The 16044-nt window shown below is 33.5% G+C and overlaps 1 protein-coding gene across 1 annotated transcript in view; it reads right to left on the reverse strand.

Annotated features, from left to right (window-relative positions):
- Positions 1 to 228: 228 nt before the first annotated feature.
- The window catches only part of pemt (phosphatidylethanolamine N-methyltransferase), a 74456-nt gene continuing 58640 nt past the window's right edge, over positions 229 to 16044 (reverse strand). Inside the window, exons 6-7 of the mRNA XM_051914266.1 lie at positions 3839 to 3913; positions 229 to 686 (exon numbers count right to left, since the gene is read on the reverse strand). Of these exons, the coding sequence (XP_051770226.1) occupies positions 632 to 686; positions 3839 to 3913 (130 nt within the window). The 3' untranslated portion in view covers positions 229 to 631. The remainder of the gene's footprint in view (positions 687 to 3838; positions 3914 to 16044) is intronic.

Here is a 16044-nt window from a genome sequence, read left to right on the forward strand (position 1 = left end):
ACTTACTAATAAACACATTAAATATCTTAGCTATTTACTTGCATGTCATGTGATCATTATCTGACACCAAAGAACCAAGAACATGAAAATGTGTTGGTGAATTATTGAAATATTAATTTATATTCTCAGGTGGACTATTTCACATCTAAAGGGTTCGGCTGACAAAACAGTCTGGGAAGCTCTGTACCATTAGAGTAAGAAGGAAAAGGAAGGAGAATGTTTTCATACTGAAAGACAAAACAGGAAGCATCCATTTATTTCACCTTTGGAAAGAAAAACCTGCATCCTCACATAAAACAGATCAAAGTACATTCAATCTCTGAACATGAATCAAATGGACCCTAAAACAGCTGCTTTCAGCCTGGACGTGCATTAGGAATGGATTGAGGAAATAAAAACAACCATTTATGGTTATGATACGTGATGTCAATGAAGAGCAAACTACAGATTACAACTGAAGATTGTCATTGCATTCACAGTTTGCATTTAAAAGAAAAGTTTAAACATTGCGGTAGTGTTAAAGATCTATGTGCTATGTATCCACCCATCTCTATCCAAGAGCTTGCAGTGTCAGCAGCGCTCCTGCGGATCGGGAATCTGGGTGTCATCTTTACACAAGCGCGCTCCGTCTTTATTTGTGCTTGCAGCGCTGGCTCCTCTGCCGATAGATCTCCTCAGTGAATGGTCTGCAAACATGAGGAGTTAAACACACACACATCATAAATCTCAAGGAGCGTACCAGCCTGTGCCTGACACCCTGTGTGTGTGTGTGTGTGTGTGTGTAAGAGATGGCAGAAATAGGCAGAAAATAAGGCCTGCAACTCTTAGTCAATGATGACACAACTAATTGTCAGTGAAATGAGGTGCTTAACCTTCATAAAATGTTAAGAAAACATATGATCAGTTTTATTGACTACTCATTAGGCTATATATATATATATATATATATATATATAAAACCATTTTTTATGTTTTTGAAAGAAGTCTCTTCTGCTCATCAAGCCTGTATTTATTTGATCAAAATATTATTACAATTTAAAATAATGGTTTTCTATTTTAATACACTTTAAAATATTTTCAGCATCATTACTCCAGTCTTCAGTGTCACATGATCCTTCAGAAATCATTCTAACATGCTGATTTATTATCAATGTTGGTAACAGTTGTGCTGCTTAATAATTTTTGGAACTTGTGATACTTTTCCAGGATTCATTAATGAATAAAAAGTTAGAAAGAACAGCATTTATTTAAAATTAAAAAAAAAAAAAAAAAAAAACTTTTTATCATTTTAACACATCCTTGCTGAATAAAAGTATTAATTTCTTTCAAAAAAGAAAGGAAAAAAAATTACTGACCCCGAACCTTTTAATGGTAGTGTATATTGTTACAAAAGATTGTCTTTTTAAATAAATGCTGTTCTTTTTTAACTTTTTATTCACCAAATAATCCTGAAAAGAGTATCACAGGTTATAAAGAAATATTAAGCAGCACAACTGTTTGCAACATCGATAATAAATCATCATATTAGAATGATTTCTGAAGGATCATGTGACACTGAAGACTGGAGTAATGATGCTGAAAATTCAGCTTTGATCACAGCAATAAATTATATTTGAAAGTATATTAAAACAGAAAACCATTATTTTAAATTGTAATAATATTACAGTTTTTTTTCTGTATTTTTGATCTGATTTTTGGCTTATTTCAAAAACATTAAAAATAGTAATGTTTACATATATACACACACACACACACACACACACACACACACACACACACACACACAGTATGCAACCCTGTTAACAGTATCAAAATAGTCTAAATACAGTTTTTAATGTTGCAAACATTAAGTTAAAAATTAAACACATTATTTAAAAAGAGAATACAAATAAATAATAATAATAATAAAATAGAATAAAAAAATAAAAATAAAAAGTGATATTGAAAGTTCCAAATGATGCTACTACCTTTTAAAAAGAATGCATATATAGTTTTTATTAATTTTATTTCAGTTTTAGTTTTAGTTATTTTAGTACATCAACTTAAACTAAATGGAAATGAGAAATAATTTTTAATATTTTATTTTATTTGAGTTAAGGTTTATCGTTTTAGTTAACTCTAATAATCCTGATTTGTACCTCCGTCTGTATTTTTATCAAATGTGTGGATCCACTCATGAGGAAATCACAGAACACAACAGACTGCCATTGGCTGGTTTTTCTTTCACTTTCTGGTTTAAAGCGGTGTTGGCGCCCTGTGTTTATGTGGGAGACAGAGTTCTGTCTAATTTAGCGTATTAGACAGCTCATCCCGCTCTCCTATCATTATCGGTCTGTACGCTCAGACCAGACTGCTAAGAAGCTGTTGTTGTTGTTGTTGTTGTTTTAGTGTTATTAAAGTTCAGTTCTGTGACGGCCTCCTGTCGCCATAGAGACTTTACAGTGTTTTAGTCCCACATTTATTCCTGTTGCTAAAAAAAAAAAAAGGAAAAAAATGTATTCCTGTCACTATGGAGGAAAGTTGGCAGGTTTTCTGCTTAACCTTTTTATTGTCGAGTGGGCTGACCTTTACTTCCATCAATTTTAGTGCATCTCAGACTCAGAGCTGATGTCTTTTGTGTCTCAGAAGTAAAAAAAGAAACAAGAACATGGGTGTGTGCCAATAGCATGCATTTTACACCATCTCCACTCTGCTTTCATTTTTTACTTTTTACAATCAAACTTTACACTAGAATTTTATTTAATAACTTAAATCCCCCTAAACTGCTTGTTATGCTTTTATGGAATTATATATTTAAAATGTTTGATTTAACCAATATAAGCTATTTTAAATCAAGATGGAAACAGAAGAGACCAAATTAATTCCTATTATTACTGTTAATAGTTTTTAAAGGAGTCATTTCATGACAATTTAAAATATTTCTTGATTTTATGACATCTTTAAAACAATCTGTAGCTTTCCAAAAAACATTAAAAAAATATTTATTGAAACTAAGTTGCATAAATGACTTCTTCCACACTTCTGTAAGGGTTTTCATGTCTGAAATCCACATTTAAAATGTTTGATATGAGCTGATTTGGTACTTTAAATCAAGAAGGGAAAAAAAAGAGAACAAATCCATTGTTATTATTATTATTATTATTAATAGTTTTTAAAGGGGTCATTTCATGATTATTTAGCAATTTTGAGATATTTGAAACAATCTGGATCTTTCAAAAATTATATATATATATACACACACAGAACTGTATATTTGAGCAGCACATTTCAGTGTGGGTTGTAATTCAGACTTCGCAAAAACACTGCTTTTGAAGGATAAAAAAGGTCCCACTTTATCCATTTTATTTTTAACGTAATACTGTGTGCAGCCATTTGCAACTTGAATGCGGTCATTCACTTCCAGTTATTTTATCTGTACAAAAACAGTTCGTATTTTTGTCCCTTACTCTCCTATGAGAATACTTAGGTCATCTGACCAACTTCTGTTGAAAGACCCTCGTTGTCGCTATAAATTGAAGGGCGATCATGTATTTGCTATTGTAGGCCCTAAACTCTGAAACAAGTTTCTGTTTTGATGTCAGAGCAGCCTCGTCACTGGACAGTTTTAAATCTGCTTTAAAAACACATATTATTCCTTAGCTTTGACTAAGTTTTAAATATAGATATAAGATTTTAGGGTTGGGTATTTATTGGTTTTATAAAGAGTATATTATCTTGTGTACTGTAAAGCACTTTGGTTTAACTGGTTGTTTTTAAAGGTTGAGTTTTAAGACCAATCTTGCCATTTCATGACAGTATATGGATTATGAGTGAAAACTGATACTGATAACACACTTACCCTTCATATGCAATAGCTATTGTGTAGGACACGCCCACCACTGCGGTCAGGACCACCCCTATAGGACTGGCATTCCTAGTGCAAAGAGACAAACACACAACATATTCACGTAAGGGCTGAGCCAGCGGTTCTTAACCGGCTTGGCCACAGGACCCACATTATCCCACAGTCATTAAACCGCGACCCAAATTTTTAGGAATTTGAACCAAAGAAATGAATAACACACACACAGGTACCAAGTATGAGCCACCACAGTCATCAAAAATATATCATTTTGGGTTAAGGTTACAGAAACTAGTTACCATGCTAAATACACAATACCAAGGCAGTAACCATGTCTTGAAAAAAGTCGAGTAGCTTGCATCACTGATGTTACTGTCGGTCTTTTAACATTTCTATCGCAAAAGATGTAAATGTTTCACTGTTTACATTTTAGCTCACTCTCTTTCAACGTTAAACTGACACTTCGCGCTGGAATTCACGCTCTGCTTCTGTGAACAGTAAACCCCACCTACTTTGATTTGATTGGCCAGCTCAATCATTTTGACATTGACATGGTTTATTGACATAGTCACCAGACTAAAAAATGTAACTTTTAAATCTTTTTGACATCCTTAAATTACAACATACAGCAGAACAGTGCAAGAATTTCAAATATTAGGGGGGACAATTCGGCCATTTCTAATTATTTGGGGGGACACGCCGTATTTTTAGAACGAGCGAGCGCTGTAAAAGACAAGAGACGTGAGCGCAACGGTCAAATGCGTCCGTCTAGTGTGTTTATGTAGAAAAACTATGGAAATGTAGTGCAGCGGAATAGAAAAATGCATTCTGTCTGACAGAAGAGCAAAGTCTTTGAAGAACAGACAAGAGCTTTCACGCACGTCTTTCAAAATAAAAGTCTTGCATCAGAAAAACTTTTAGAAATAAGTTTTGTTGTTGTTTCTTTGACTACACACTCCACGATCAAACCCTCCAGTTGAGAAACAATGGGCTAAACTATTGTCTTTTCATGCACTGGTCAATTTTGAGATTTTGGGCTTCTTTAGCGGAAAGTCTTTATTTTACTGCACTTTATCTATTTGCATCTGTGGATTTCAATTACAATAAATGCCTTCAAAGGCGTTTTTTTCTCAAGCACTGAGTTGGAATTTTCCAGTAGCATGAACATACACCAAACTTTACACTTTACAGAACATTTTATTTTGAAAAACATGGTGAACATGTATTTTTTCTTGATTACATTACATTTACACCTCCCATATTTTATGTTTTCATGTTTTACTGTCCTTGTGGAAAATGCTGTATTACACTTTATGCAACTTACTGAATGTAATCAATATTATAAAAGCATTGACTGTATCAAAATTAAATAATAAAAATGGCTTGTTACTTAAGTGTATTTTGGTCTCAGTCTCACCTGACCTGATTTCTACTATTGTTGAGCATAAAATACTGTCAATTACTGCTCATATTGTTGTATTCTCCTACCTTCTGAATTCATGAAAGCACCTTTTGATAAAAAAACGTAATTGAAAACCATTTGTACGTCAATGCAACAACTGCAGTGATAATGTAATACGACCAGACAAATGCTTGACAGAAAGGCCACAGTGTCACACATTTTTTGGCAACCAAAGGTGCCATCATAAGGAAAAATCTGAAAAGATGCAAAGAAAATACATTTTAGATGTAATTATTTGCACCTTAAGGCCATAAACAAAAGTCATAAACATGATGCAAAGGTTTTTAAAAATACACTGCGTTCAAATGTTTGGGGAAGGATAGATTTTTTAAAATGTTTTTGAAAGAAGTCTCTTCTGCTCACCAAGGAAGATCAAAAATACAGTAAAAATTGTGAAATATTATTACAATTTAAAATAACTGTTTTCTATGTGAATATATAGTAAACTGTAATTTATTTCTGTGATCATTTTCAGCATCTGTTTCTCCAGTCTTCAGTGACATGATCCTTCAGAAATCATTCTAATATGAAGATTTGATGCTCAAAAAGATACATTTCTTTTTTTTTCTGGATTCTTTGATGAATAGAAACAGAATTTATTTGAAATAGAAGTACACAATCAATTTAATGCAACGTATTACTTTCTTTCAAGAAAAAAAAATCTTACTGACCATATTTTTGTGTGAATTGAGATCAGAAATTGAATCAACAGATACATACAATAAACTAATAATTAGAAAAAATAATTGTTTAAATCTTTTACAAAGGACTATTTCAGTAGCATGTGTAGTTTGGAAGATATATCCATGTCCAAATGTCATATAGAGGCTGGAATGACTTTGGTAAAGCGACAGCACTTCTGACTTGATTGCGAATCAGATTTTAACTTTAACTGCACAGAGACGTCATTATGGGCTGAATGAGGAGCTCAGCGTGAGTCCTAGATCATTACACGCATCCTCGAAGACTTTGCACGTTTAAGATCTTAATTATGTATCGAGTGCTGAAAGGCAACATGCATGAAAAAAGAAATTTCCATTGAGTCTGACTATTAGCCTGAAGTAGTGCAAGAGCTGTCGTCATTCAGCAGGTCAGTATGTAATGGCACAGACTGTTATTTCATTCTGCTGATAAAGGCAAGAGATTGAGAAAGCATGAACAGCATATTGTGTTTGATGGATTGACTTTAAAGACGTCAAACAAGGTATCAGAATATGTGTTGTGTTGCTTTTATGCAACAAAATACACACTAGATGACCTGACCTCTATAAACATTTTACTGGAATTTTTCACCATGAACAAATAAATACTTTGCACTACAGGTCTACAAAGAGTACCCGAGACCCGAGGACCCGTACAGGTTTGGGTCTATATTTTAAATGGTCAGCCGGGTCCGATCTATTACTTCGGTTCCCGGGTCTGTTTAACATTGAGTTAGAGAGATCAGAGTCAGTCAGCGCTGTGTGTGTGTTTTGTAACTTGCAAAGTATGAGCCGGGAAATAAGGCAAAAAAAACACGAGCGACCCCAGCCATCAGAAGCAGAGCGGGCGGAGTTAATGCAAGCCATTTACAGGTCTCTTCGGGTTCGGGTATGAATTTTTGGACCCGTGAAGACCTCTACTTTGCACACATTAATACTGAATTTTATCCAATAGTCTTGACTACCTCTTTTATAATATAATTAATATAACATGGCATATAACAGGAATAAAAACTGACTTGCCACCCAAATTTAATAAAATTAATGAGGTTCTAAGTAACAAATCAAACACTTACTATCAAAACACACTTAATTATCTAAATGTATAAAATGTTTGAATTAACAATAAAGTCTTGTGACTTCTCAAAAATCTCAAAAACTCTCTGTCCTGTCAATTTATAAATATATAATTGATAAATAATCTTCAGCTTGAACTAGAAGATCAGCGATAAATACTTTGCCATACAGACAGAGAACGGCAGAAATGATTTTGTGGAAGATATCATGTTTCGTTAATAATAATAAAAGTTCATTTGCATGTATTGTAGCATTATTCTCATTTATGCAATGCAAAACAATCACATTACTGTAATACAATAAATAAATAAAAACAATAATATATTATCTTATAATATAACTTGTAACTCTATATTACAGTAATGAAAATCTCTATAGAGTGCAACAGTCTGGTTCCGGCAAAGTAAAAACTCGATTCATTTTTTCTATAGGGGAATTGATTATTAAAGATAACTTATAAACCTTTAAAGACGGCCTTACTGTGAGCTACGAGGTTGTTAATTGATGGTATTTGCTTCTTTTGAAGCCGTCAGCCTGCTTAGTTTTAAAATAATCACGTTTAACAGTGAAATTCTTGGTGAAAAACTACATTACCCATGATGCTGTATAGAAAATTCCACCAATCAGAGTCAGGATAAGCAAAATGCGTCAAAGACCTCTTTAGCTCCGCCCACTCCCATGAAGCACTGCAAATGATGTAATCGAGTCAATCTCACTTCACTCTCAAAATACTTAAATGTGTGTATATATATGCATACTTTGCAATAAACTTAAAATATATTGTTGATAGATATAGACAGATAGATAGATAAGATTCTCAGATGGTTTCTCCATCATTTTTATTTTTAATTAGATTATGCTGCTCGCAATGCTTCATGGGATTGTAGTTCTTTCCCACAGTAAAGCCGTAAAGTTCACAGTCTAGTACTTTTGTGTTTTTGTTCGATTTTCAAATACTTTTTTGCTTTAAATCAAAGTTTGTAATGTTGTGATTCTCCTCGCAGCTGGGTGGCTTGGTTCATGACTTATAACGCTTTAACGAAGACTTGAGAATAATGGGAATTACAACAAATGAATGAAGCATAAAATAAAATAAAGTAAAATAATGCAAAATGTTCGGTTTTTTCTTTTGATTTTTGAGTGAAATATTGTCCTGACAGATTCTTATCCTCAGAGAGGCGACACCTCTCACATCCACTTAATTATTAGCTAAAACTGATGAAGCACAAACAATGTGACCTGGTTATGGTTCCCTTCTGTAATCAGATCATTTGAGTTGCACTCTTCACATTTACAGTCTGAAATTCAATCAACTTAGTTTGTTCTTCACACTTGCGTCCCTTGAGACAAAGTTCTTGCCACTGAAAGTCTGATGAAACAGACAGAGTGGCGTCTAATTCACCCTAGTTATTTGCAATGAAATGTGAATTATTAAAAAGCAGAAAATGATTCATTAGTGAACACATGTATATAAACAAGCATGAAAACTAGCCTATGACTTGATTTTAATAATTAAGTTGGAAGAAGAATCTGTTTCACTTTTAAATATAACAACGAAACTCATATTCTTTTCAGCTTAACCTTACATTTCCCCTAATAGAGAGTTAACTTATTCAAAAGAATGGATATAGCATGACTTGACTTTTTCCTTTAACTCATTTCAAATGCAAACTTTTTCATGCAATGTTGAAGAGCATTATATAACCTTCTGGGAAACATTAATTTAACTGAATATGTCCGTAATAACATTTGACTTCGTGTGCCCTTTAATAAATGACCACCTACACACTCTTCACAAGCATCTGATTCGAGTCATTTGGCTTAATCACATCCTATCGGCCAATCACAACCGGACTATCTAATTAAAACAGTGATGTCAAGTTCCGTCGATTCAATGCTCGTGCCGCTGGGCGCAGTAGAACGTGATATAGATACGGTCATTATGAAAACGGCAGCCTTCATTGCAAAAAGAAAGTAATAACAGCTCTGTCTCGACACAATTGAAGCCTCGTACAGGGAATAATATATATTGGAGGGAAACTGGGTTAATGTGGTGGGAGATGAAGCTTCTGCCATCATTTACTCACCCTCATGTCGGTCAAAACCTGGATGACTTTCATAACAGCGATCGGAGAAACGGATCACAGTCAATGAGCTGAACTAGAACTGGATCATCAAGATGAATCATGAATGAATCATTTGAACCAGTTTTGTGAACTGGATCAGCTGATTTTTTTTTTTTCAATAATTGCACATTGCCTGTCAGTCTGTTTATCACAGACTGTTTGTCCTTGTTCACTACATACAATATACAATATATGAAATTCAAATAAAATACATAATATTTTTGAGTGTATATAATTGCATAGTGATCAATGCGATTATGAGAGTGAGTGAATGACGACAGTTTTCATTTTTGGATGAACTTTTCCTTTAGACAAATATGAGAGAGTAGAGCTGTGCCGCGCTGTGGACGTGACTTCGTACACGGCAAGTTTATGAAATTGTTCTTTTCAACATTTAAACATCATCTTTTATAATTCTTGTACACACTGACCCACTTCTTGAGCTCTGGATGCAGATATACAGACCGGTTTTCAGAGAAGAGTCGTACAGACACACTCACAGGGCTGTAAAATAACAACCAATATTGCTTTAAATGGCCTCCTGATACTCGTCCTCATGTCCGTTCATATACACGCATAGAAGTTACCTAACAAATGGCTCTTCTGCATCACTAGAAGAAGTAGGTTAATTTGATGCAGGTTGGTGTGCGATCACAAGCATGTCCACACCTCCATCTCTGCTCAGGTTATGTTGTGCATGGAGGCAAACGGGCAGAATCTGCAGACTTTTTCAAGTTTTATGAGCTCATTTGGGGCATAATCTGTGGAATGGATTTAAACATGATAAAATGTGTTAACCCTCTGGCACTGATAACTTATGAGTCACACTTGTACTGTTTGCTGGTCAAAACAGACCGAACACCATAAAAGTAACTTTTTTTTTTTTAAATAAAATGTATATACTATATCTCCCCCCCCCCATATTTTCACTTTAATATTTTGTATTTTGAAGGGATTTCATCGTATTAAACAATATTTACTTCTAAATTATTCACAATTTCCATTTAAAATAATAGAAGAAAAAATGACTAAACACCATAAGTGTAACTTTTTTATAAATATATATTAAATGAATATACAATATTTGTTTCCCACAATATTTTCACTTTAATATTTTGTATTTTGAGGGGTACTAAACAATATTTACTTCTAAAATATTTTACAATTTCCTTTTAAAATAATAAAAAAAAATAGAAAAAAACTGAACACCATAAGTGTAACTTTTTTATATATATAAAATGAATATAGTATATCTGTTTTCGATAATATTTTTACTTTGATAATCTGTATTTTGAGGGGTTTCATGATACTAAACAATATTTATTTCTAAATTATTCACCATTTACATTTAAAATAATATTAGAGAGAAAAAAAAAAACACATTTTATACTATTTTTCAATTGATTAATTTAAAATGTCGTACCATTCTGATAAAATAATAATAATAAAAAAAATAATAATTTAAAAACATAATCATGATTTTTTGGGGGGGGATTTCATTGTACTAAACAATATTTACTTCTAAATTATTTACAATTTTTTCATTTATAATAATTAAAATAATAGAAGAAAAAAATGGCTAAACACCATATGTGTAACTTTTTACAAATATATATTAAATTAATATACTATATTTGTTTTCCATAATATTTCCACTTTAATATTTTGTATTTTGAGGGGATTTCATGGTACTAAACAATATTTACTTCTAGATTATTCACAGTTCCCATCTAAAATAATAAAAAAATATTAGAAAAAGACTGAACACCATATCAGTGTAACTTATTTTATGAATAAATAAAATGAACATAGTATGTTCATGTTTGTTTTTGATAAAATTTTCACTTTGATATTCTGTATTTTGAGGGGTTTCATGATACTAAACAATATTTATTTCTAAATTATTCACCATTTACATTTAAAATAATATCAGAGAGAAAAAAAACATTTTATACTATTTTTTAATTGATTAATTTAAAATTTCATACCATCCTGATAAATTTTTTTTTTTGAAAATTTGAAAATTTTCAGTCTAAACTGACTAAACAGTATCAGAGGGTTATATATCCCTGGGTCTGTAGCTAAAGGCATATTTAATCTGACCAAAATGAGTATGAAAGGGATGAATATATTATGTCCAGCAGGACGTTGTGAGTGACAGCTGCTGAAACCTGACAGAAATCTGCAGGGCTTTCAGCAAAGGTCTGTGGACACAGATTGCATCGCTCACGCTCCACTGAAAACACAAAGCAAAATGCATCTCACTGCGTCACAGTTACTGATACACATCTACGCTCAAACAGATGCAATTTTAATTGCTTTATTGAAAAAAAAACCTCTTGTTCTTAAACAAAGAAATATTCCTCTCAGTTTCAGATAAGAGGCTGAGTCTCCTTCAGGATAAAATCCTACAACTGCTGGACGCTGTTACCTGAGAGGCCAGCTGGCATATTTCTCTCCATATTTCAGATTATTAGTTCATTTATGCTAATACTCAAGACAAATGCTGTTCCAAAAGTTATATTCCTCATGGATGGTGTATAAATTTACAGTACATCAGTGTGAGGAAAATCAGGGGAAATGTGGAGAAAGGTGATAAAAATAAATTAAAATAAATTAATATAATGAATGCATGCTAAAAACCTGAAAATTAATAATTAAATACAGCCAAATAATACTATTAAAATTCACAATTGCATGATTATAAAATTATGAAAAGTAAGATTTGATGGCCAATCAAAAATATACATTATTCATACATTTTCTGAATTCAGCTTGCATTGGCAGGTGTTAAAAAGGTTCATATCATTTTGATGAAGTAAAAAACAACAAAAATTTTTTTTTTTTGCATTATATTAGTTGATATAATAGTCAAATATTATCTAAAATAATATCAAATAGTGTATAACATTTTACAACAAGGTCCCATTAGTTAACGTTAGTTAATGCGTTAACAAACATGAACAGCGAGCAATACATTAAAGTATTTTGTTAATATTAGAGATACAAATACGACTGTTAAATTCAAGTAAAAACTTTTAAATAAATTAATATATTGAATGCATGCTAAAAACCTGAAAATTAGTAATAATAACAGCCAAATATGATCTAAAATAATATTAAAATTCAGGACAACAACATTAGAAAATAAAAATGTTATGGCCACGAATGAAATATGAATGATCCATACATTTTCTGAATTCACCTAGCATTGGCAGGTGTGTCAAAAACATCAATGTTTGATAACAACCAGTAAATAAACTGTTTCTCCCAACATAATTATTTAAAAGCATTAGGATGTAAAAGTGTGTGTGATGGCACCTTCATTACGCGTAGGCTGTAAGAGGCACTCTCATCTGACATTTCATGGAAAGTAGCAAGTTTCTTTTCACTAATGCATGTGAATGCCGAAGTACAAACAGGAGAACACGATCTTCATGTGGATGGATGATTAGCACAGAAAATAAACACAGTACAGAGTGTTCACTAATAAAACTGTGATCATGGACACTGCAGACGACTCAGATTTGTTTTAAAAATCCAATCATTAGTACTGACTATCCACATTATTGCTTCTATTATGCAGGTGATTGTGTGTTTTAGTACTTTTCTGGCATGGTTGCGTGACGTAGGCTTTTAGCACATTGCCAAACTGGGATTTCAGGGGAGAGCTGACGGAAAGTGGGAAATTTATGCTCTGCTTATGTACAGCCCTGATGCTGGAGGGCATGAGCTTCTTCATTTCCTGTGACCGCAGCACCTGCATCCCTGCGCAGCTCTGGCTGCATGCTGTTCCCCTGATGACATCAGCCGATTTACCAACTTCTCGCTATGGTTACATTCTCAGCAACTATTCTTAACCTCTATGCCGCATGGAGTATGACGTCACATATGTGTCTGGACCAGGATGATGAAATAAACCACCTGCACAGCCAATGAAATCTGATCTCAAAACTGACAGAAATGTGATTCATATGGGATTCGTGAAAACAGGATTTTTCCACTGAGAGTGAAGAGACTGTTGAGAGACTCACTGTAAAAAATGATTTTTCAGTGTAGAACACTGAAATAATTCCAGGGATAATGGCTGAATTTCTGGTTTACGGGCCAGATTTACTAAACAGGGCAATTCCACCAATGCGCTGATGGGAGTGGCAAGTTTTGCGCATGATCTACTGCTGACGCGCAAATTAAAGAACACAGACACAGTCAAATCATTTACACAATGACCAATCTAATAAGAGCAGCGCAAATAAGCACTGGATCGCAAATAAGCAGAGCTGATGCTCTCATCAGGCGCAACTAATCTGATAAACACGTACACACACATATATATATATATATATATATATATATATATATATATATATAGGCCAACATGGCTTGGCAAATTATATGTTCGGATAACATCTTCCTCTGGCATTCCAAAGAAATTAATACAAGTGGAAAATATTTTCTCCCTTCTACCACACGCTCTCTGTTCTCTGCGGTGTCTCGTCCTAGCAGCAACAACCGCAGCCATGTCGCAAAATGGGTTAAGTGTAGTATAATTAATCTGGTGCAACTTCACACGTCCAACAAGGTGCATGCATGGAATAATGGACAATACCAGCAACACTTGTGGCGTTGATGGGTCAAAAATAAACAAAAAAATGGAGCTAAAAGATCAATACTTTTGGCTTTTTTTGGACGGTAAATAATGGCGGAAATACCAGTAAATTGACTAGCGCAAACATTAGTAAATCGCATTGCGTGACTCATTTAAATACTCTCCTCCCATAAATTTTGCGTATGAAAGGAAAACTCCTACAAATACATATGCAATAAGGTCAGCTGCAAAAACAACTCAGTCCACGCCTTTTCAGCGCTAATTTTACACTGCGTGTCTTTAGTAAATCCAGAGAGTAGTTTTTAAAAACCAAAAGAGGGTTTGCGCTGGCAAAATGGAAAATCAAAATGGAAGATGTACATGTGGGGGAGGCCATGTGACTCTTTTAATAAATATAATAATTAATTTTTGATAAACTGTTTAGTCGCATGATGTTTTTGATGTGCATTAAGTACACTACCATTTATAAGTTTGATTTGGTAAGGTTTTCTTTAAAGAAATTAATACTTTTATTAATCAAATTTGCAATAAATTGATCAAAAGTGACAGTAAAGATTTATAATGTTACAAAAGATTCTATTTCAAATAAACGCTGTTCTTTTGAACTTTCTATTCATCAAAGAATCCTGAAAAATAAAATGTATCACCGTTTCCACAAAAGTATGAAGCAGCACAACTGTTTTCAACATTAATATTAATCATAAATGTTTCTTGAGCAGCAAATCAGCATATTAGAATGATTTCTGAAGGATCATGTGACACTGAAGACTGGAGTAATGATGCTGAAAATTCAGCTTTGATCACAGGAATAAATATCATTTTACAATATATTCACATAGAAAACAGCTGTTTTAAATTGTAATAATATTTCACAACTTCACTGTATTTTTGATCAAATAAGAGACTATTCAAAAACATTAAAAAATGTTACCGACCCCAAACTTTATTGGTATATTCCACTATGAATACTATACATTAATTAAATTAAACACACACATACACACACACACACACACACACACACACACACACAACAATGTTGTTTACATCAAGAGAAGCAGATCAACAGTGTGTTTGAAAGTGGCTGAAATGATTATATGTAGAAATGACTGTACGCCTTTGTATTGAGGCATAAAGGAACATTGGTCAATCCTCCAGTGAACGCACACAGATTAGATGGAAAAGAGGAGAGGATGAAGCAGCGAGTGAAGGAGGAACAGCATGAGAGGTCTTGTGTGCCAGGTGTTGGCGTAGTGCCTACGTGGTTCTTCCTGAGCAAGAGAGGTTAGACGACATGTACGGGGGCTTGGAAACATTAACAGTGAGTGTGTGCGCTGAGCATGTATTGACGTCGATTAATGGAAGAAACCTTATTAGCTTCTTTTTTTTCTGTGGTCACTGAAATGTACTAGTGGAGGAGGATTTTAACAATGCAGGCTCATTGGAAAAAATGTACCTCTACCTACATTTATGCAAAACTTCGAAAATGTACCAATACATACAATTCACTGCAGTTTCCAGCTGAAATGAACACTAGTGGCCTACACCTACAACCTTTATTCATTTTCAAACAGATGATTCGAGGAGCAGATCATTGATTTATAAAGACTTATTTTCATGCAGTTCCTTACAAAATACTATATTATGAGCTCAAAGTAATTTTCCCATAGTGCATGATTTGTAAACTAATACATTTTGATGTTTGCATCATATGTGTGTCTTTTCTGCTGTAGTAAACTTGCTCTGCAGCTCACCTGATACAGCATTGCTCTTGTGATGTGAAGCGCTCGGGTACGAGTCCCTAAAACACGAGTCATGATAAAAGAGCTCAAAGACTTGCAGAGGCAGCTAAAATGACATGGTTGCTTCAGCAAATGTGTTTTAATCTCAGGTTTGCTTTTGTTAACACTATCGGTGAGGTTTAGTGTCGGTGCTGCGTTATTTTCAAATGCAATAGAGCATTAAACTTTTAGCGCCACTCACTGGACATTTCAATTTGAATGTGTCATGAAACGTGCAAGAAGCAACGTAATATTATTTTGCAGAAATGTCGCCACAGACACAGTTTTACAATATACTTTACAAAAATTTTCAAAGAAATCAGGTGAAACCTTTGTCATCTCAAGCACAAACTAAGGTAGGTCCTCCTCAAAGATATAGTTCACATATAGTCAAAAAAATAGCTGAATTTTTAAATATGACCCCGTTCAAAAGTTTACATACCCTTG

The sequence above is a fragment of the Ctenopharyngodon idella genome, chromosome 12, assembly GCF_019924925.1.
Source record: "Ctenopharyngodon idella isolate HZGC_01 chromosome 12, HZGC01, whole genome shotgun sequence".
Lineage (NCBI taxonomy): Eukaryota > Metazoa > Chordata > Actinopteri > Cypriniformes > Xenocyprididae > Ctenopharyngodon > Ctenopharyngodon idella.